Here is a 19559-nt window from a genome sequence, read left to right as displayed (position 1 = left end):
TTTTCCTGCCTCTTTTGTTCACAGAAACCTCCAGAGTTTGAGTTTTTAAACCTCCTCCCCTCGCCAGCCCGCTGCCCTTCCCCCAGATAAATCAGCTGGGAGGAAAAAAAAAAAAGAAAAAAAAAAAAAAAGAAAATAATAATCCCCAAACGCTTCCCGCGAAGCAATTCATAACCCCACCGTGACGGCGCGGCCGCGCGGGTGAAAGCTGTGAACGAAACCAAATGTTGAGGCGGCGCTTGCCAAGTTTCGGAGGCTGCCGGCGAAACCGGCGGCCAGGCGCAGCCGCCAGTCCCCGTTGGGCTCCCGGGTCCGCTCAGCACCTCCCGCCGCGCACATCTGGAAAGAAAGAAGATTGCAGCTAGACACAGCTGGATGCAGCACCCCACGGAAAGAGGGGTTGGCTGGGATGTGTCCCCCCCCGCTGTCCCCCCGAGGTTTTCCCAGTGCAAAGAGGTGCCAGATCCAAGGCACCAGCTCAGCTGTGGCTTGAGCTGAGCCCAAAACTGCCCCTGCCACCAAGAGGCACTGGTGTCCCCGGTGCAGGCGTCCCCCCCCCCACCCCGGGCTGTGACACCCTCGACAGGCCCCGTCTGGGCTCTCTTGGCCCCAGGTTTTGGAGTGGCACGGGGCCAGGGAGCGACCGCAGAGGGATGCCCGCAGCCAAGCCCTCGAGGACGGGCAACTGCCAGCCCACCCTTGGACATCTCCCAGCCTCATGCCGAGCCCCCATGGCAGCTTCCAGCACCCCGGCATTGGCACTCAGGCTTTGGGGGGTGGATTCTCCCAGCCGAGCCACACCGGAGGGGGAGATCCAACCCTTCAAGTCACTCTCCCAAAGCGCAAAGAAACACCTCACCCTTCCCCAGGGCTGGGAAATCCTGGCGGTGTTTGCTGGAGGGGGGCTCAGCCCTCCCCGCAGCCGGTGTCGAGCCCACGTGGGCTGAAGCCTGCACGGCTGCGGAAGAGTTAAGCCCCACTGCTCGCCCGGGTCTCAGGGGCCTCCCACTCGCCCGGCGTGGAGTATGAATAGCTGCACTCCCCTCCGCTCCCAGCCACTCGCTTCCCTCCCTGCCTTCCCTCTCCTCCAGAGCCCCGGCATCTTCCTCCCCAGCATCCTCCAGCAGCGCCGGCGCCACAACCCCCGGCATCCTCCGGCAGCGCCGATGCTGAGCACGGAAAGTTTCGCAGGGGCGAGAGCCCTGGGCGAGGAGTCGCTGCAGATGTGGGACCTCAACAAGCGGCTGGAAGCGTACCTGGCCCGCGTGAAGTTCCTGGAGGAGGAGAATGAGGTGCTGCGAGCTGAAATCCAGAGTGCCAAGGGCAGCCCCGCCGGGGACTCGTGGCGGGCAAAGTACGAGGAGGAGCTGCGAGCCCTGAGGGATGCGCTGGATCATGCCTTCAGGGAGAAGTGCACGGCCGAGCTGGCCAGGGACAACCTCTACGAGGAGGTCCAGCAGGTGAAAAGCAGGTGCCAGAAGGAGCAAGCAGCCCGAGAAGAAGCCAAGAAGCAGCTGAACTTGAGCAGGAAGGAGCTGGAGGAGGAGAGGAGAGCACAGATCTGGCTGAAGGAGAGAGCCGTGCAGCTGGAGAAGGAGGTAGAAGCCTTGCTGGAGGTGCACGAGGAGGAAAAAGCGGGGCTGGACCAGGAGATCGCGAGCTTCTCGCAGAGCCTGGAGAGCTTCCGCTGCGCACCGGTGGCTTTCCAGCCGGTGGAGGTGGAGGACTACTCCAAGAGGCTGTCGGAGATCTGGAAAGGGGCAGTGGAGACCTACAAGACGGAGGTGTCGCAGCTGGAGGGGTCCCTCTGCCAGGCCAAGGAGAACCTCTGGAAGGCGGTGGAGGACAATCAGCAGAGCCAACTGCAGCTGCAGCACCTGGAGAAGGACCTGGCGGGGCTCAAAGTGCGGAAGGAGATGCTGGAGGAGAGCCTGGCCCGGCAGTGGCAGGAGCAGCGCGGGGAGGCGGAGAAGTTCCAGGTGGGTGAAGGTGGTGGGGAGGTCTCTTGGGGAGGGGGAGAGTGGGGTGCTGGGGGTGCTCAGGGCACCCACCCCCTGCAAAGGGACGGGGGAGAGGGACAGGAGGAGGCGAGATGGATGGAGCGAAGCCCAGGGCAGGGATGGCCGGTGGCCCTGGGTGAGCTGCAGATGGAGAGGAAGCTGGGGAGGGCGGGAGGAAGAGCAGAGCAACTCAGGGACATCCTTGTCCCCGTCACAACAGGGACCTGGGGCCACCCTGCTGCGGGGGAGCAGCACCCAGACACCGGGTCCTCCCCCACCACCCTGCCCGGGGCCGCTGCCCCATGTCCTGCTGGGCCGGGGGGAAGGGCAGCCCCTGCCCGCTGCCCCCCCAGCGCTGGGTGCAGGCAGCGGGGTGCAGGCAGCAGGAGGGGGGGGGGCAGGGGGGAGGATAAACTCCAACCAACTTCGCTGCAGCTGCAACCCAACAGCTGCAAAAGTAATTCAGCGGAGGGAGGTGGCGGGGCGGGGGGGGGACGGGGCTGGACATGCCGGGGACGGCGCAGACACCGCCCGGGGAAGGGTCCCTCTTTGTTCCAGGTCTGGGGACCGGCCATGGGCACCGCGGAGCAGAGGGTGCCGCGGCTTTGGCCACTCGCCCCAAAGATGCTTCCTCCCCTCGTCCGGCAGCCCTGAACCCTCCGGCATTGCCCCCCCTCTCCAGCAGCCGCCTCCCCCTCGCTTTCCAGCCCCACTCCCCTCCTCGCCCCCTTGTCCCCATCCTCAGCCCCTCCGTGCTAAAATCGAGTCCCCGGGACCCCTCTCCCCGCATCACTCCAAGGGGCGTTGGGTGGACACGAGAGCCACCGGGGCTGGCAGGGACAGGCAGGGCTCAGGCAGGGCTCAGGCACCCCTGAACCCCCCCCGGTGCTGCCCGCAGCTGGCGATGGAGGCCCTGGAGCAGGAGAAGCAGAGCCTGCGGGTGCAGATCGCCCAGGTGCTGGAGGACAGGCAGCAGCTCATGCACCTCAAGATGTCCCTCAGCCTGGAAGTGGCGACCTACAGGTGAGGTCCCTGATGGGGGACGGGGCTGGGGGGGGGGGGAGCAGCCTCTTCCCCCCAACACACCACCCTGGGGATGAATCCTGCACCGCAGGGAGCACAGGAAGGGTCTCGGGTACAAGGGGGGGGTCTTGGGCGCAAGGGGGGTGTTGCGTAGGGGTAGCCCCGTGTCCCTCTTCCAGCCCTTCCAGATGGCCCCAGACAAAGGCGGCTGCCAGGGGACTGGGGGGGACAATTAGCATGAGAATAGGGGCTGTCCCCGGCTGAGCCGAGGGGCCTCCCCGGCAGAGCATGATGTCACCCTGCGCGGACACTAATCCTGGGGACGGGGGGATGGGAGGGGAGACAGGAGCAAAGGGGGGGCAGCTCCAGTCCCCCCCCGGTCCCTCCGCTGAGCTGGGACCATCCTTAGCCCTTTGTGCCTCAGTTTACCTGAAAAGCAGCCGCCGTAGCCCAAGGGGGGTGTGCTGGAGCTCACCGAGCACAGGCACCCCCCCACCCTGTAGCACCCACCCTGTGGCACCCACCCCGTAGCACCCACCCCACTCCTCTCCTTGCAGGACACTGCTGGAAGCAGAGAGCACCCGCTTACAAATGCCAGCCGGGGAATACAAGCTGGCCAACGGTTTACGAGGTAAGGGACCCCCGGGAGCAGCCCTGGCATCGCCGCCGCGGCACCCGGGGGGGTTCGGGGGATGAGGCTGAATATAGACACGAGCATTTTCCTGGCAGCGGTTCCTCGGCGCGATAGGAAGGTGCGAACGGCAGCCGGGGGGGGCTCCTGGCACGGGGTTTGCAGCCGCCGCGGTGCAGATAACGGCTTATCTGCTTCTTCGCCTCTTTTTTTAATTCCTCCCCAGCACAGGGAGGGCAGGAACGGATCCGTGTGCCCCGTGGGACCGCGGACTGTTGTAAAAAGCTGAGCGTTACTTTTTTCCTCCTAAAATATACCAAGGAAAGCTTGTCACCTGCACACTCCCCCCCGCAGCGGGGCCGGACTGCGGCTGCAGCCGGACAGAGCATCACCCCTGCACGATGCCGAATCCACGGGGAGCTTCGGCATCGGCTGCACTCGAGGGAGGAATTTCCCACTTTCTGTTTAAAAATAGGAGAGGGGGCAGCGAGAGGCACCCAGGCGGCAGAGGAGGGATGGGGGAGTTGCACGAGCGGCTTTTCAGCCCGCTCACCGCGCTCCCCCTCGCTCTTTGCAGATCTCAAGCTGGAGGTGAGCAGCAGCAGCAAGCTGGCACCGGCGAGCACCGAGGCCAGGCGGCTGCTGCCCCGGGACCACCGCACCAGCCCCTCCATCTTCCCCAGGGTGGAGGGGTGGGGGCAGCCAACAAAAGCCCAAAGCGATGCCCTGACACCCAAAAACCAGAGCTCCAGCACCAGGGAGCTCCAGAAAATCAGCTCAGTCCTCCACGCCACGGCAGTGCAGGCTGTCGGCATGGCCAGGGAGACGGGTGCCCCCAGTTGCCCAACGCTGAGCCCCCCACAGCCCGGAAAAGCTGCCCCTCCTCTCTCCCCAGAGCCCCCCAGCCCTGTGCCGCCGGCACCAGGGAGCCCTGGGGGAGAGGGTCCTGCCTGGCCAGGGGGAGCCAGGGGGGAGATGAGCCAAGGGAAGGAGCATCCTCCACCCGGAGCCGCAGCGGAGACCCACGATGACGGTGTGGAGCCCCCCGGAACGGCGCCCGCCCGCGGCCTGCAGTACCCAGCCCAGCTGGTCAGCGAGGCTCTGGAGGATGCTCTCAAGGAAATGAAAGACGATGCTCAGCCCAAAGAAGAGCCCACGCTCAGCGCCGCGTGGGCCCCCCGGGACGCCTGTGCCCCCAGCCCCCTTCCCCCCATAGAGGTTTGCGGAGGAGCTGTTGCAGAGGGGGTCGGGGAAGGGCAAGACCTCTCCAAAGGTGCTGGGGATGGCGAAGTCCCCGAAGAGGAGGAGAGCGCTGAGGAAGCTGAGCTCCAGGCGCTGGGTGCGGAGAGCAGCGCCCTGCGGGACGGAGCTGCATCCCCACCAGCATCGCACCCCTGCGGCACGGCTGCTTCCCCGAGCGCCGCGGTGAGACGGGAAGAGATGGGAGCGTGGCAGGAGGAGATGCCCGCTGTGCTGAGCCCACGGGAATCAGAAGGGGTGGACCAGGAAGAGGACATCAGTGGCCCTGGCCAGACGGGGACTAGCTGGGAAGAGCCAGAGCAAGGGGAGGATGAGGTGGAGGCCCCAAGCACGGAGGCATCCCACCCCTCGGAGGATGAGGAGGAGGGGGAACCCCACAGCCCCTGCGAGGAGGGCAGTGATTTCCAGGGTGAAGGAATGGAGGTGCGAGAAGGGGAGTCCCCGCAAAGGGAGGTCGCAGCTGCTCATGCTGTCCTCGTGGGAAGCCACCCGGTTTTGCCCACGGAAAGTCACTTGGAAGAGGACCTTGTTGATGGAGAGCAGGAAGAGTTTGAGCATCGGGAAATGCCTGTGTGTGAGATGGATCTGGCTGCAGAGGAGGAAAGGGAGCAGGAGACGTGCCCAGGGGAGGAGACGTGTCCAGAGCAGGAGCCCTCAAGCATCCATGAGGCCATCCCAGCAGAAGAGGCTTCTGAAGAAGATGCCGTTGGAGAGGAGGACCCAGGCAGAGCAAAAGATGGTGAGGGAGAAAAGGGAGAGGCCGGTGGGGAGGTGCTGGGAGCAGAAGACCCCGGGGCAGGAGAGGCTGCGGGACCTGAAACCCCGGGGCAGGAGAGCGGAGCCCCGGAGGAGCCTGGGGACCTGCAGGAAAATGGCTTTGTGGAGGAGGAGCTGGAGCAGGAGGAGCTGGAGCCAGAGCTGGGAGAGGAGCCCTGGGGCAGGGGGGATGATGGCAACGGGCAAAAGTCCCATCCGGAGGGCTGGGAGGTGACAACGGAGGGTGCAGAGGGGAGTCTGGGGACGGAAGAGCCGTCTTGGGCAGATGATGCCCTGACAAGCGCAGGAGGGCTGGAAAACGAGGAGAGAGATGGCACATCACCAGCAGAGCTGGATGAAACCCAGGAGGATGATGAAGAAGATGCTGAGAGCCAGGGGATGAGCCAGCAGCAGCCACCGCCAGACGCTGAGCCGGCCCTGGAGCTGGCAAGGGATGAGCAGGACGGCACCGCGGGGCAGCCTGCCCCGGCACCCGCAGATGTCCCCAGGCAGGGGGACAGCCAGGAGCTGGCCGAGGCTCTGGAGGAGCCGTGGGAGGTGCAGGATGAGGATGCTGATGATGAGCTCGGCTCAGAGCCGGGACAGGCGGAGAGCAGCAGCTCCAGCCCCGCGGCACTCGAGCAGGCACCAGGTGATGGTGCGGAGAGAAGCGAGGAAGAGGAGGAGGAGGAGGAGGATGCCGGGCGATCAGGAGAGCTGGAGCTGGCACCGGGGGTGGGCAGGAGGGTGGAGCTGGAGGACACGCTCCCGGACAGCACGCCCTTGCACCTCTATGAAGGGGAGATGCTGGCTGTGGTTGCACCGAGCCAAAACCTTTCGGAGACTGAGGAGACCACAGAGACAGCCCCTGCATCCGAAATAGCTCCAGAGGATGAAGGATGGTTGGAAGGGAGGGACAAGCCACCAACTCCCACCGTGCCAGAGAGCCGCGAAGAGGAAGCAGGGATGGAAGGAGCCCCTGTGGCAGAGGGTGTCGAGGAGGAGGAAGGTTATTTCATGGTCTCTGCTCCCAACCAAGAGGTGTCCAGCTCAGAGGAAGCTGAAATCTCCGAGGATTTTGAAGAAATTAAAGTTGAAGCAATCGAAGCCAGCAAAGATGATCTGGAAGCTCCTGGAGAACCATCTCCAGTGCCAGAGGACGAAGGGCACTTTGAGGCGTTTGTTGGTGAAGCAGATGAAGACGTGAAGATGCCCATGGAAGAACCTGAGATGCCAAAGGATGAGGATGAGGATGATGCTGGGGGTTTTACTGCTGAGCTGGAGGAAGGTCTGGCTGCACCCGAGGCAGATCCCGGCTCCCCCGGGGCCGTGGGGCTGTTCGCAGGAGGTGCTGATGAGCCAGCCCCGGGTGCCACCAGCTCACGTGAGGCACCAGGGCACTCAGAGGGTTTGGCCACCGAACCGGTCGAGGAGCTCGATGACACGGTAGAGCCGGAGAGTGACACCGGCACAGCCGAAACGCTCCCAGGCTCCAACCTGGGCTGGTGGGGCAGGAGGAGGAGGAGGAGGAAGAGGAGGAGGATGAGCCTGGCACGGCTCACCACGACGCAGCCGAGCCCATCCCTCCGGCCGGGATCCAGACCCGGGTGATGCCGGTTTCTCCGCTGCCTGACCGAGCGGAGCAGACAGCGGATGAGCAGCCGTTTGTGGAGGAGGAAGCACCAGACGGTGACATCCCTCCCCCGGCTGGGGACGAGGAGCCCCCCAAGGCCGAGCCTCCGACGCCGGGCTCTGCGCCGGAGCAGGGAGGTTTTCCAGAGCTGATTGAAGAAGGCCCAGGCGCTGCTGATCTCTCTGCCGAGGTGCCGGTGGACGTCATGAAAGACTCGGATATTTTGGAAATAGTCGAGCAAGCCCTGGAGTTCAACCAGGAGCTGGTGATGGGGGTGAGGGCGGCCGAGGGTGGGCAACGGGATCCTGGCAGGACCAGCTCCCCCACGATACCGGGGAAGACTCCTCGCCCGCCTCGTCCAGCGAGGAGGAGCCGACGGTGCAGGAGGCACCGGCCGACGCGGGCACCGGGGACGGAGGGTCCGGTTCGGGCTGAGAACGGGCTGCACCGGGAGGCCAGCCTGGAGGACCTGGCCGAATTCACCGAGGAGGTGCCGAACGGCATCGCCGACGTGCCGCCGGCACAGGAGATCCCCGCGGAGACCTCAGACCCCAGCGCGGTGCCGCCGCCGCAGCCCCCCGCTCCCCGAGACGCCGACGCCGCCAAGCTGGCCGACGCCAGCCCGCGTGGCAAACACGGCGGGGCCGACGCCAGCCCCGTACCATCCGCTTTGGGCGACGACGTCTTGTGCCTCGCGCCCGACCAGCCGCCGGCGTGTCGGCTGAGAGCCGAGCAGGAGCCCTGGTCCTCGGGGGACGAGTGACGGTGGTGGAGGGGGGACCCCTCCAGTAGCCCCCTCCCTGCCAAAACCCAGCACCCTCACTTCACCCACCCACCACCTAACGCTTCTCCGTTTCCTGACGATTTTTAACAAGTTCGTGTGGATTTTTTGCACCCCTTTTCAGAGTGAAGAACCACCAAGCTCAGTTCCCCCCCCAGCCCCCCCCCCCAATTCGCATGCTTGCTCCAGGACCCCAGCCTCATTTTGTGCCCCTCTGGGTGGGTTGCCGTGGCTGTATTTAATTTAAACCCCATGTTTCCCCCTTCCCTGTGACCTCCCCCCTTCAACCCCCCCAGCGCATCTGCCCCAGGAAGCCCAGCTGGAGGCTGGGGACCCCCACACGCTGCACCCCGGGACCCAGCGCCTCAGGGCAAGGGCACCCCGGGGTCCCCAGCCCCGACCCGCCAACGCTCGCGGGGCCGACCCACGCCGGATGTATTCGCTGCCTTGACGTTAATTTAATAAAGCCTCGTCCTCCCACTCGGACCCGCTGCTCTTCTCATTCCCACGGCCTGGGGGGCTCAGGGGGGATGTGAGGGGAGGGGGCAGCAGCTCTGGGGCAAGGCTGGGGGGGCAGGGGAGGGTCTGGCTTGGGGGGGTTGCACTTCCAGGAGAGCCATCGCTCAGCACGGGTTGGGGACGGGGTCCCCAGGGCGCTGCTCCCCCATCCCCAGAGCCCCGTGGGTGCCACTCAGGGCTCGCTGCTGGCCAGGCACTTTCCTGACCCCCGCCTGGGCTGGCTAGCAGGACAGGACAGGTTGCCAGCCCCCCCCCATCCCCGTGCCAGCGCCTTCAGCGATGAGCCAGCAAAACCAGCCACTATTCCTGCCCGGATCGGGCAGGGTGCCCAGCGCCCGGAGCTGCCGGGGACCCCCAGCACTGTGGCAGGGACCCCGTCACCCCGGCAGACACGGCTTTGCCCCTTCTCCCAAAGGGTGTTGGGCTTCGGGGTGGGGTGGGAGGGCTGCCAGGAGCCCTGGGGGGGCTCAATCACCCCGTTGTGTGGCCGGGCGTGGGGACGACGAGGGAAGAGCCGCATAAATCAGCCTCCGGCCAGAGAATGGGCTCCTTTATGCCGGGTAAAGGGCTGAGTCACCCCGGGCAAGGGGACAAGGGGACCCGGGTGGCCACGGCATCCCTGGGGACCGACAGCCTCGCACCCACGGGTGCGCTCAGCCTCGCTCCTTGGGTGCTGGGGGACGGGCCGCCCGCCTGGCTGGCCCCGCCGCTCGCCCACACGCCGGATTTAGCCCGGCCTGTCCCCCCCCACCCCGTGCCAGCGCCCGGGGATGCTCGGAGCCAGGGACCGATAAGGACCCGACGTTTATCTGCCTTCCTCTCTGCGAAGCCCCCAGCCCCTCCCCTGCCTGAAGGCGACGGTTTCCTTTTAAGGCCAAACTCCAGCGGATCCAAACACCGTAATAAAAAAAAAATAACCCCTCCGATTAGTTTAATCAGGCGCCGAGCCTGCGTTCAATCAGCCCTTGGCCCGAACGCACCCCTCCAGCGAGGCCTGGGCAGCATCAGCCCGTCGGCGGCCGATGGCAGCTCCAGTAATGCCCCCCCCCCCAGCCCCCCCAGTGTCCCCCCAAAAGTGGGGCTGCCCAGGCGAGGAGGGACAGTGGCAGGATGCTGCGGAGGAGATGGCAGCCGGGCGAGGAGCTTCTCAAGGCGGGGGGTGACATTCCTCCCGAAATTAATCCACATTCCAGCCGGTGCTGACAAAGCTACGAGGGGGACAGATGGCGGGGGGGGGGGGGGTGGGGAGCAGGGGGAGGGCGAGCCCCTTCCTCGCCCTGAGGAGGAGGAGGATGGGATGAGGCTGCAGAGGGCTGGGGGTCACCCGGCGGGGTGGGGAGGGCTGGGGGGTGCAGGGGCTGCAGCCTGGAGAGCAAAACCCCGGTGATGCTCGTCTGCAGGCGCGAGAAATGCACCAGTGAGGGGGCGTGGAGGGGACCGAGAGTGTCCCCAACAGGACCAAGCGTTGTCCCTGATGGGACCAAGCATGTCCCTGACAGGACCAAGCGTGTCCCCAAGGGGACCAAGCGTGTCCTGATGGGACCAAGCGTGTCCCCAACAGGACCAAACGTGTCCCCAAGGGGACCAAGCGTGTCCCTGATGGGACCGAGCGTGTCCCCAACAGGACCAAACGTGTCCCCAAGGGGACCAAGCGTGTCCCTGATGGGACCGAGCGTGTCCCCAACAGGACCAAACGTGTCCCCAAGGGGACCAAGCGTGTCCCTGATGGACCAAGCGTGTCCCCAACAGGACCAAACGTGTCCCCAAGGGGACCAAGCGTGTCCCTGATGGGACCAAGCGTGTCCCCAACAGGACCAAACGTGTCCCCAGTGGGACTGAGAGTGTCCCTGATGGGACCGAGCGTGTCCCCATTGGGACTGAGTGTGCCCAGGTCCCCCCATGTCTGACCCCGGTGTGGAGCCGCAGCTCAGACACCCCACCAGGCACCCCCCCACCAGACCAAAAGCCACCGGCCCCAACCGGAGGCTGCCAGACCCCGTCCCCCCCCCGCTCCAGCCGAGCACACACAATCTGATTTTGGGGACCACGCTGCTTTTGGGGACCGGAAAGAGAAGCAGAGGTGCCAACCCCACACCCCAAAGCTGCTCGCGGGCTCGGCTGGAAGCACCGTGCTGGTGCACACGCGTGTGCAAAAGGGCGGGAGGGGTGCAGGGGGCTGCGGTCACGGGGGGGAGCTGCCAGGCTGGTGCTTTAAGAGCCCCCCAGAGCCCCCCGCAGCCTGGCCCCCCGCCAGCCAGGGAAGGGTTTTGTTCCTTTAAGGCTGGGCGAGAGGGGGATTTCAATGGAGCCCACACAAAAACTCCCTGTGGGGTGAGAGCCCGCGCCGGGACGGGGAGGGGGGACGAGGCGGGATGACCTCAGCGATGACTTCATTCTGCTCACAGCTCCCAAAAATCATGGGAACCTTATAAGGAAAGGACTAAAAATACAGCCGGAGGGGCACGGGCAGCCCCCGCTCCCCCTCCCCAAAATGAGCCCTTGGGGATGGTAAATGCGGGCGAGCAGGAGCCACGCTGGGGCCACCAGCACCCCGAGGGGGGATACACGGCGGGGACAATCGATGGGAACCTAAAACCCCCCACGGGAGAGGGGGGCCGGTCCCCCACGCGAGCCCAGGGCAGGGATGTGGGTGATGGGTGCCCCCCGCAGCGAGGCATTGCCACCCCCAGTCCCTTCCTGCGACACCCCCAGGGACATGCCGGGGAGCAGGGCGGGGGGGGGGACAGGGACTCAGCCACCCCCTCACCCGCCCTTCACCCGGGTCAGACACCCCCGGGAATAGCTCCTGCCAGCTATAATAAGCTCTGCCCCCCCGGTTTCGGGGGCTCGCCCAGCTGCCGGGTCATGACCCCCCCGGCAGCGCCGTGCCCCAGCGCCGCGACAGCTGCTGCCAAATCGGGGCGGCACGGATGCCTGCGGCCGAGCCCCGCCGGGAATGTGCGCCTGGGGCCGTCCGTCAGCATCAGGGAGGAAAAACGGGGTCCCTGGGGCGATGCACCCCCATTCCTGGGGCGATCCCCGCCCCCTCAGTCCCACACTCCCAGCCCGCTGCAGAGCTGACCCCCAGCCCCACGGCGTTACCTCCCCAAAACGGTTGGGGGAAACCAGGGGAGAAACGTGGCACCCACCTACCCCCCCCCCAGCGCCAAGCAGCACCCCAAGAGCCCCTTCCACCTCCCCAGCCCCAGCAGCATCGCGGATGGCCCCAGCCCCCGTAACACGGCGCAGGATGCGGCCCACGGTCACGGAGAGGGGACATGGGGTGGGAACGGTGCGGGAAAAGGGCCGTGGCGTGGGAACCAGCTCGACTTGTACCAGCACCAGCGTGGCCAGCAGGGACAGGGGAGGGATGTGACCCCTGGGCTCGGCACTGGGGAGGCCGCCCCTCGATGAGTGGGTTCAGTTTTGGGCCCCTCACTCCAAAAAGGCCATTGAATGACTCGAGCGTGTCCAGAGAAGGGCAACGGAGCTGGTGCAGGGTCTGGAGCACAGGTCTGATGGGGAGCGGCTGAGGGAACTGGGGGGTTTAGTGTGGAGAAGAGGAGGCTGAGGGGAGACCTCCTGGCCCTCTGCAACTCCCTGAAAGGAGGGTGCAGAGAGGGGGGAGGAGTCTCTTGAGCCAAGGACCCAGCGGCAGGCCAAGAGGGAATGGCCTCAAGCTGCGCCAGGGCAGGGTCAGACTGGCTCTTAGGAAGGATTTCTTTGCAGAAGGGGTTGTTGGGCGTTGGAATGGGCTGCCCAGGGCAGGGGGGAGTCCCCATCCCTGGAGGGGTTGAAGAGTCGGGTTGAGCAGCGCTGAGGGATCTGGTGGAGTTGGGAACGGTCAGGGTGAGGTTCATGGTTGGGCTGGAGGAGCTTCAAGGGCTTTTCCAACCCAGATGACTCTGGGATGCTGATTCTGTGACCGGCTCCCGACACGTGCCTCAGTTTCCCTTCTCACCCAGCCACAAGTGGAAAGGGGCTGAGGCAACGATGGGGGAGGTTGGAAGCCCACCCCAGGGCACCCCACCAGGCCGGGGCACCCAGCTGCACCCACCCCACGTGAGCCGTGGGGCATCTGGGACGGGGAACAGCGGGCGCAGGAGGTGACTCAGCCCCGGACGCAGCCACCGGAGGAAACGCCGACAAAGCAGCTCCTTCCTCACGGCACAGCCGGTCCCCGGCACACAGGTGGCACCGGGACAAACAGGGTTGTGTGTGTCCCCCCCCCCACCCTACCCTGGGGTTTCGGGGGTCAGATCTGACCCTCGGGGCTAAACCTGCCACGGACAAACAGGGCTGAGCCCCCGTGGGTCCAGAGGTGCCCACTGGAGGTTTGGGGCACGGTGCCAGGCAAGGGACAGGATGTGACCGTGGCCAGCCCTGAGTCACCGCCAGCAGCTGATGCTGGATCCGGCCTCGGGAAGGGGCAGGAAGGTCCCTCAGCTCCAGCGCTCCTTGCCCCAAAAATCATCCGCAGCATGGCCAGGGACCCCCTGCCCAGTTTGGGGACCCCCCTGCCCAATTTGGGGACAGCATGCCCAGTTTGGGGACCCCCCTGTCCAATTTAGGGACAGCATGCCCAGTTTGGGGAACCCCTGCCCAGTTTGGGGACCCTGTGCCCAGTTTAGGGACAGCATGCCCAGTTTGGGGATCCTGTGCCCAGTTTGGGGACCCCGTGCCCAGTTTGGGGACAGCATGCCCAGTTTGGGGAACCCCTGCCCAGTTTGGGGACCCCGTGCCCAGTTTGGGGACAGTATGGCCAGTTTGGGGACAGCACGCCCAGTTTGGGGACCCTGTGTCAAGTTTGGGGACCCCATGCCAGTTTGGGGAACCCCTGTCCAATTTGGGGACAGCATGCCCAGTTTGGGGATCCTGTGCCCAGTTTGGGAACCCCCTGCCCAGTTTGGGGACAGTATGGCCAGTTTGGGGACCCCCTGCCCAGTTTGGGGACCCTGTGCCCAGTTTGGGGACAGCATACCCAGTTAGGGAACCCCCTGCCCAGTTTGGGGACCCCCTGCCCAGTTTGGGGACCCCTTGCCCAGTTTGGCAACAGTATGGCCAGTTTGGGGACCCGTGCCCAGTTTGGGGACAGTATGGCCAGTTTGGGGACAGTATGGCCACTTTGAGGACCCCCTGCCCAGTTTGGGGACCCCATGTCGGACCCCACTCCCAGCCCCTCACCGTCCGGCAGCAGCTTCTCGCTGGAATTCGGACCAAATTCCCCCCCCCCCCCCCGGGCAGGTGGGATGGGGGTCGCTGAAACCCCAGCGGGGCGACAACTGCCCGGCGGGGTTGGGTTTCGGGGATGGGGGGGGAGGAGATTTATCGCCTCCAGGCTCGTGGGACCCCCCCGGCACTGCCTGGGGGTGCTGCTGCCACCCCCCAGCACGGCGCTGGGGGGGGTCAGGGCAGCCCCACGGGACCCGGAGAGGGACTCGCCTGCTTGCCCAAACATGGCCAGTGATTTTGGAGGCCGACACTGGAGCTGGCCACTGAGGGGGGGGCACCCTGCGTGTCCCAAACCCCACCACGACCCCACAGCACCACCCCAGCGCCTTCCTCTTTCTCCTCCTCCTCCTCCTCCTCTCAGGGGTTTATTCCTTTCTGATCATGCCCCCCACCCCCGACACCCCTGGCCAGACCCTGGGGACCAGCCCAGCTCCCCAGAGCAGGATTGAGCCCAAAGCCACCGAGGGAGGACATCGCTGCCCGGCCCGGGGGGGCACGGCCCGGGGGGAGGGGGGTGATAACCAGTGGTGCCCCCCCTCAAGCCCCCCAAAACCAGCCAAGCCCAGGAAGGCAACACCCCACAGCACGGTGGTCCGTGATGGCTCCTGGCAGCCCCCAGCACCCACAAACACGGGGACATGCCCCCCCCAAACCGCTCCCTGCTGTTGACAGCTGCCCCCCCCCCCCAAAAAAAGTCTATTTGGGGAGGGGGGGACAACCAGGCGCCTCCCCAGAAAGGCTCCCTGCTAGGGGCACTGCCAGGCAGGCCCAGCACGCCCCCAAAAGCCTCTCCGGTTGGGGGGCACCGCAGGAGAGGGCAGGACCCCCCAAATCCCCCCCCCCCCGCCCAGGGCCCGTTGGTGCCGCTGGATCGGGCCCCGCGGGCGGGATCGGGCCCCTCCCGCCCCACAGCGCCCCCTGCAGGGCGGCCGCGGCGCTCGGCCCGCCCACTCTTTTCTCTGATTGGCCACCCGGCTCGAACCAATGAGAGAGGAGGTGTCGGCCGGGAGGCGGACCCGACAGATATCGCAGCCAATCGGAAGCCGCTGAGGCGCTCCTCCCCTCCGAACCGGCCCGGAAGAGTCGGCAACCAATGAGAGAAGGGGATAGGAGGAGGGGGCGTGGTGATAGGCGGGCTGCTGAGGGAGTCGCTGCCAATGGGCGCGGCGCGAGGGGCGGAGGGGGCGGGCCCCGCGGGGCCGCTCTCAGCCAATGGGGAGCGCGGGGGGCGTGTCCCCGGCTTCCAGAGAGTTCGGAGACGGCAGCGGAGCGGCGGCGGCGGCGGTGAGTGGGGGCGGCACCCCCCGGACCCCCCGGCCCCCCCCGGCCCCCCCCCGGGCCTGACCCCGCGCTCGGTGTCAGGGACCGGCCCGGGCCTGGCGGGGAGGGGACACGGGGAGCGGGGCCGGGGCCTGTCAGCAGAGGGGACGCGGGCCCCGCCTGCCCTGACACGGCCCGGGGGGGGGGGACCCGGCGCCCCCCGTGAGGCCTCTTTGGGGCGGCCGGTGCTGTGGGGGTCCTGCCCCACGGGGATCGGCTTTGGGGGGTGTGTGTGTGTGTGTGTGTGTGTGTCCCCGCGCGTGTGTGTCCCCGCGCTGTCCCGTCCTGGGGACCGGGATGTCACATCACCCCGACACCCCCCCCCCCTCGCCTCCACTGCCCCGGCCCAGCGAGGTGGGGTATCCCCCCGCGGAGGGGGGCGGGGGGGGCTCGGGGGTGCCCGGGCGGGAGGTGACACCAGCCCCAAAGTCCCCGGGTTGGATCTGGGGAGGCTGGTCCCGCGGGACGGATCCACGCCTGGCCCCGGGGGGGGGCCGCCAGCCCCGGCGTGAGGCGGGGGGGGGGGGGTGTGACACCCATGCGATGGCGTTTCTCAGGAGGAGCCGCTTATTTACCTCCTGCCGGAGGAGCCCGGAGCGGGGCAGGGTGCGGGAGGGCGGGCGCTTTCCCCCCCGCGTCCCCCTTTTCCCCGTGTCGCAAGATAAACACGTCCACGCCCCGCGTGGGGCTTATCGGCTCCCGGCACATTGCCCGGTGTGGGTGGGGGGAGAGCGGCGGGGCCGTGGGCCGGGGGAGCCTCCGCCACCCCACGGGATGCTGCTGCTGTGGGGAAACTGAGGCAGGGCTGTGCGAGCCGGGAGGAAAACAGGGATCAAATCCTTCGGTGAGTCCCACGGGTGGGGGGTGCTGGGCCGGGGAAGGGTCTGATGGGGTGGGGAAGGGTCCCGGCCGGGGGTTCACGTCTCTCTCCTCTCGCAGCACGTCGACAGCGAGGAAAATGGTGAAGGAGACGGGATACTACGACCTGCTGGGCGTGCGGCCGGGAGCCAGCCTGGATGAGATCAAGCGGGCGTACCGGCGCCTGGCGCTGCGCTACCACCCCGACAAGAACCCCAGCGAGGGCGAGCGGGTAGGTGCAGCCCCCCCGGCCCCCCTCGCCTGACTCGCTTTCCCCTCATCTCACCCTCTTGTCCCCCCTTTCCCCAGTTCAAGCAGATCTCTCAAGCCTACGAGGTGCTGTCGGATGCCCACAAACGGGCCCTCTACGACCGCGGTGGGGAACGGGCCATGAAGGAGGGCGGCCTGGGCAACCGAGGAGGGAGCAGCGGTTTCGGCTCCCCCATGGACATCTTCGACCTCTTTTTCGGCGGGGGAGTGCGGATGCGTGGCCGGGCGGACAGGCGAGGTACCGGGGACCCACTGGGTGCTGGCTCGGGGCGGTGGTGGGGGTGCCAGGATCTGGTTGGTGGCCCGCGGGCCACCTCCCTCCCCGCGGTGCGCAGCCCAACGCGTTACCTCGTCATCCTCATTACTTTCTCCATCTGCCCCTCTTCAAAGGGCCCTTCCCTGTCCCTGTCCCAGCTTTTCCCCCGCCGTCCCCGGGGCTGGGGCTGAGTCAGCCCAGCGCTGCCCTCGGCTCCCCGCGAGCCCCGGGGGAGGCTGCAGCGAGACGCAAGGGCGTGCAGGGCTGCTCCGGTGACTCTACGGATGCTTTTGGCCTGGGTCACGGGGAGAGGGTGACTCGCCACGGCGTTTCTTGCTGAAGTGGCACGATTTAATAGCAGGGCAATTTAAGAGGCCAAGGGGAGCGTCTCGGCGACTCCAGGTAGAGCCTCTTCGGCTGGGTTGAGGTGATTAAGCAGTTGGAGGGTGGCAGAGCGCCGTGCCCGTGCTGGGGACACGGGGCTGCCCCGGGGCAGCTGACAGGATCCTTGGAGACGTGAGGATCCGAGTAACAAGTGACAGGACAAGAGGGAATGGCCTCAAGCTGCGCCAGGGCAGGGTCAGACTGGCTCTTAGGAAGGATTTCTTTGCAGAAGGGGCTGTTGGGCGTTGGAATGGGCTGCCCAGGGCAGGGGGGGAGTCCCCATCCCTGGAGGGGTTGAAGAGTCGGGTTGAGCCAGCGCTGAGGGATCTGGTGGAGTTGGGAACGGTCAGGGTGAGGTTCATGGTTGGGCTGGAGGAGCTTCAAGGGCTTTTCCAACCAGATGATTCTGTGAGGAGATCCCTGCTCAACGCTCTTCCGAGCCCTCACGCTCAGCTTCGAGCTGTTTCTGTTCCTCTTTCCACCGTCCCCGCGGATGAAGCGGGACTGGCTCTGGAGAGAAGCTGTCAGGTCGCTGTTCCCCACGGGGAACCGGTGCCACTGAGCTGGGTTCTTTCCTTTCATTTCCACCCAGGGAAGACGGTGGTTCACCAGCTCTCGGTGTCGCTGGAGGACCTTTACAATGGCACCACACGCAAGCTGTCCCTGCAGAAGAACATCATCTGCAGGAAATGCGGAGGTGAGCGCCGCAGCGGCCGCGCCATGGGGCACCCGGGGGTCCTCCCCGGCCGCTCACCCCTCTCTGCCTTCCCTCGCCGCAGGCTGCGGGGTGCGGGAGGGCGCCCAGAGGAGGTGCCCCAAGTGCCACGGCTCGGGCATGGAGGTTCGGATCCACCAGTTGGGGCCCAGTATGATCCAGCAGATCCAGACGGTGTGTTCCCAGTGCCAGGGTCAGGGCGAGTGGATCCGGCCTCGGGACTGCTGCCTCACCTGCAACGGCCGCAAGGTCGTGCGGGAGAAGAAGATCCTCAGCGTTCACCTGGATAAAGGTAAGAAGGGGCCGTCTGGGGAGCGGGGGCCCCCCCAAAACGGCCCCTGAGCTCAGAGCTGTCCCCATGCACCCCCCAGGTATGAAGGATGGGCAGAAAATCACCTTCCACGAGGAAGGGGACCAGGTTCCCGGCCTGGAACCCGGGGACATCATCATCGTCCTGGATCAGAAGGAACACCCCGTTTTCCGACGCAGCGGTGACGACCTCATCGTTAAGAGGGAGATCAGCCTGGCAGACGCCCTGTGCGGCTGCCGACAGGTCATCCGCACCCTGGACAACAGGACCCTGCTCATCTCCTCCCAGCCAGGTCAGGGGGGGCTCCGGGATACCCCACAAAGAGCTGGGGGGGTGCTGGGTGCAGCGAGGTGACACTAATCTCCGTCTCAGGTGACGTTATCCGACCCGGGGACCTGAAGTGTGTCCCTAACGAGGGGATGCCGTTTACAGGAGCCCCTTCCAGAAGGGAAAACTCATCCTGCAGTTCCAGGTGAGGAGCTGGGGTCCCCTATTCCTGGGAATCCCCCAGTCCCAGGGGTCCCACATCCCTGGAGTCCCCCATTCCTGGGAATCATCCGATCCCAGGGGTCCCCCATCCCAGGGGTCCCCCATTCCTGGGAATCCCCAGATCCCAGGGGTCCCCCATTCCTGGGAATCCGACATCCCTGGGCATCCCACATCCCTGGAGTCCTCCATTCGTAGGAATCCCCCATCCCTGGAGTCCCCCATTCCTGGGAATCCCCAGATCCCAGGGGTCCCCCATCCCAGGGGTCCCCCATTCCTGGGAATCCCCCAATCCCAGGGGTCCCCCATTCCTGGGAATCCCACATCCCTGGCATCCCTGAACCCAGGGGTCCCCCATTCCTGGAAATCCCCCAATCCCAGGGGTCCCACATCCCTGGAGTCCCCCATTCCTGGGAATCCTCCGATCCCAGGGGTCCCCCATTCCTGGGAATCCGACATCCCTGGGCATCCCACATCCCTGGAGTCCTCCATTCCTAGGAATCCCCCATCCCAGGGGTCCCCATTCCTGGAATCCCCCAATCCCAGGGGTCCCCCATCCCTGGGCGTCCTCCATTCCTAGGAATCCCCCATCCTGGGGGTCCCCCATTCCTGGGAATCCCACATCCCTGGCATCCCCGATCCCAGGGGTCCCCCATTCCTGGGAATCCCCCAATCCCAGGGGTCCCCCATCCCTGGAGTCCCCCATTTCTGGGAATCCTCTGATCCCAGGGGTCCCACATCCCTGGGCATCCCACATCCCTGGAGTCCTCCATTCCTAGGAATCCCCCATCCCAGGGGTCCCCCATTCCTGGGAATCCCACATCCCTGGCATCCCCGAACCCAGGGGTCCCCCATTCCTGGGAATCCCCCAATCCCAGGGGTCCCCCATCCCTGGAGTCCCCCATTTCTGGGAATCCTCCGATCCCAGGGGTCCCACATCCCTGGGCATCCCACATCCCTGGAGTCCTCCATTCCTAGGAATCCCCCATCCCAGGGGTCCCCCATTCCTGGGAATCCCACATTCCTGGGCATCCCCCATCCCGGGGATCCCCACGTTTCCATCCCACACTTCCATCTCCGCTCTCCGGCCGCAGGTGAAGTTCCCGGAGCCGGGCTGGCTCCCCA

General features: G+C 66.2%; 2 protein-coding genes across 2 annotated transcripts in view; both read left to right on the top strand.

Moving 5' to 3' along the window:
- Positions 1-1079: 1079 nt before the first annotated feature.
- NES (nestin) lies at positions 1080-8570 on the top strand. Its single transcript, XM_074809558.1, is given in 7 exon segments — positions 1080-1979; positions 2899-3023; positions 3581-3654; positions 4232-7167; positions 7170-7617; positions 7620-7705; positions 7707-8570. Coding segments are annotated over 7 exon segments (4842 nt in total). The 5' UTR covers positions 1080-1166; the 3' UTR covers positions 8067-8570.
- Positions 8571-15035: 6465 nt separating this feature from the next.
- PEAR1 (platelet endothelial aggregation receptor 1) overlaps positions 15036-19559 on the top strand; it is a 15601-nt gene continuing 11077 nt past the window's right edge. Inside the window, 9 exon segments of the mRNA XM_074809508.1 lie at positions 15036-15119; positions 16095-16245; positions 16323-16521; positions 17516-17620; positions 17703-17930; positions 18010-18240; positions 18321-18371; positions 18374-18420; positions 19529-19547. Coding sequence (XP_074665609.1) covers positions 16114-16245; positions 16323-16521; positions 17516-17620; positions 17703-17930; positions 18010-18240; positions 18321-18371; positions 18374-18420; positions 19529-19547 — 1012 coding nt within the window. The 5' untranslated portion in view covers positions 15036-15119; positions 16095-16113.

The sequence above is a fragment of the Strix aluco genome, chromosome 30 (genome assembly GCF_031877795.1).
Source record: "Strix aluco isolate bStrAlu1 chromosome 30, bStrAlu1.hap1, whole genome shotgun sequence".
Classification (NCBI taxonomy): domain Eukaryota; kingdom Metazoa; phylum Chordata; class Aves; order Strigiformes; family Strigidae; genus Strix; species Strix aluco.
This window is presented reverse-complemented; position numbering and strand designations above follow the sequence as displayed.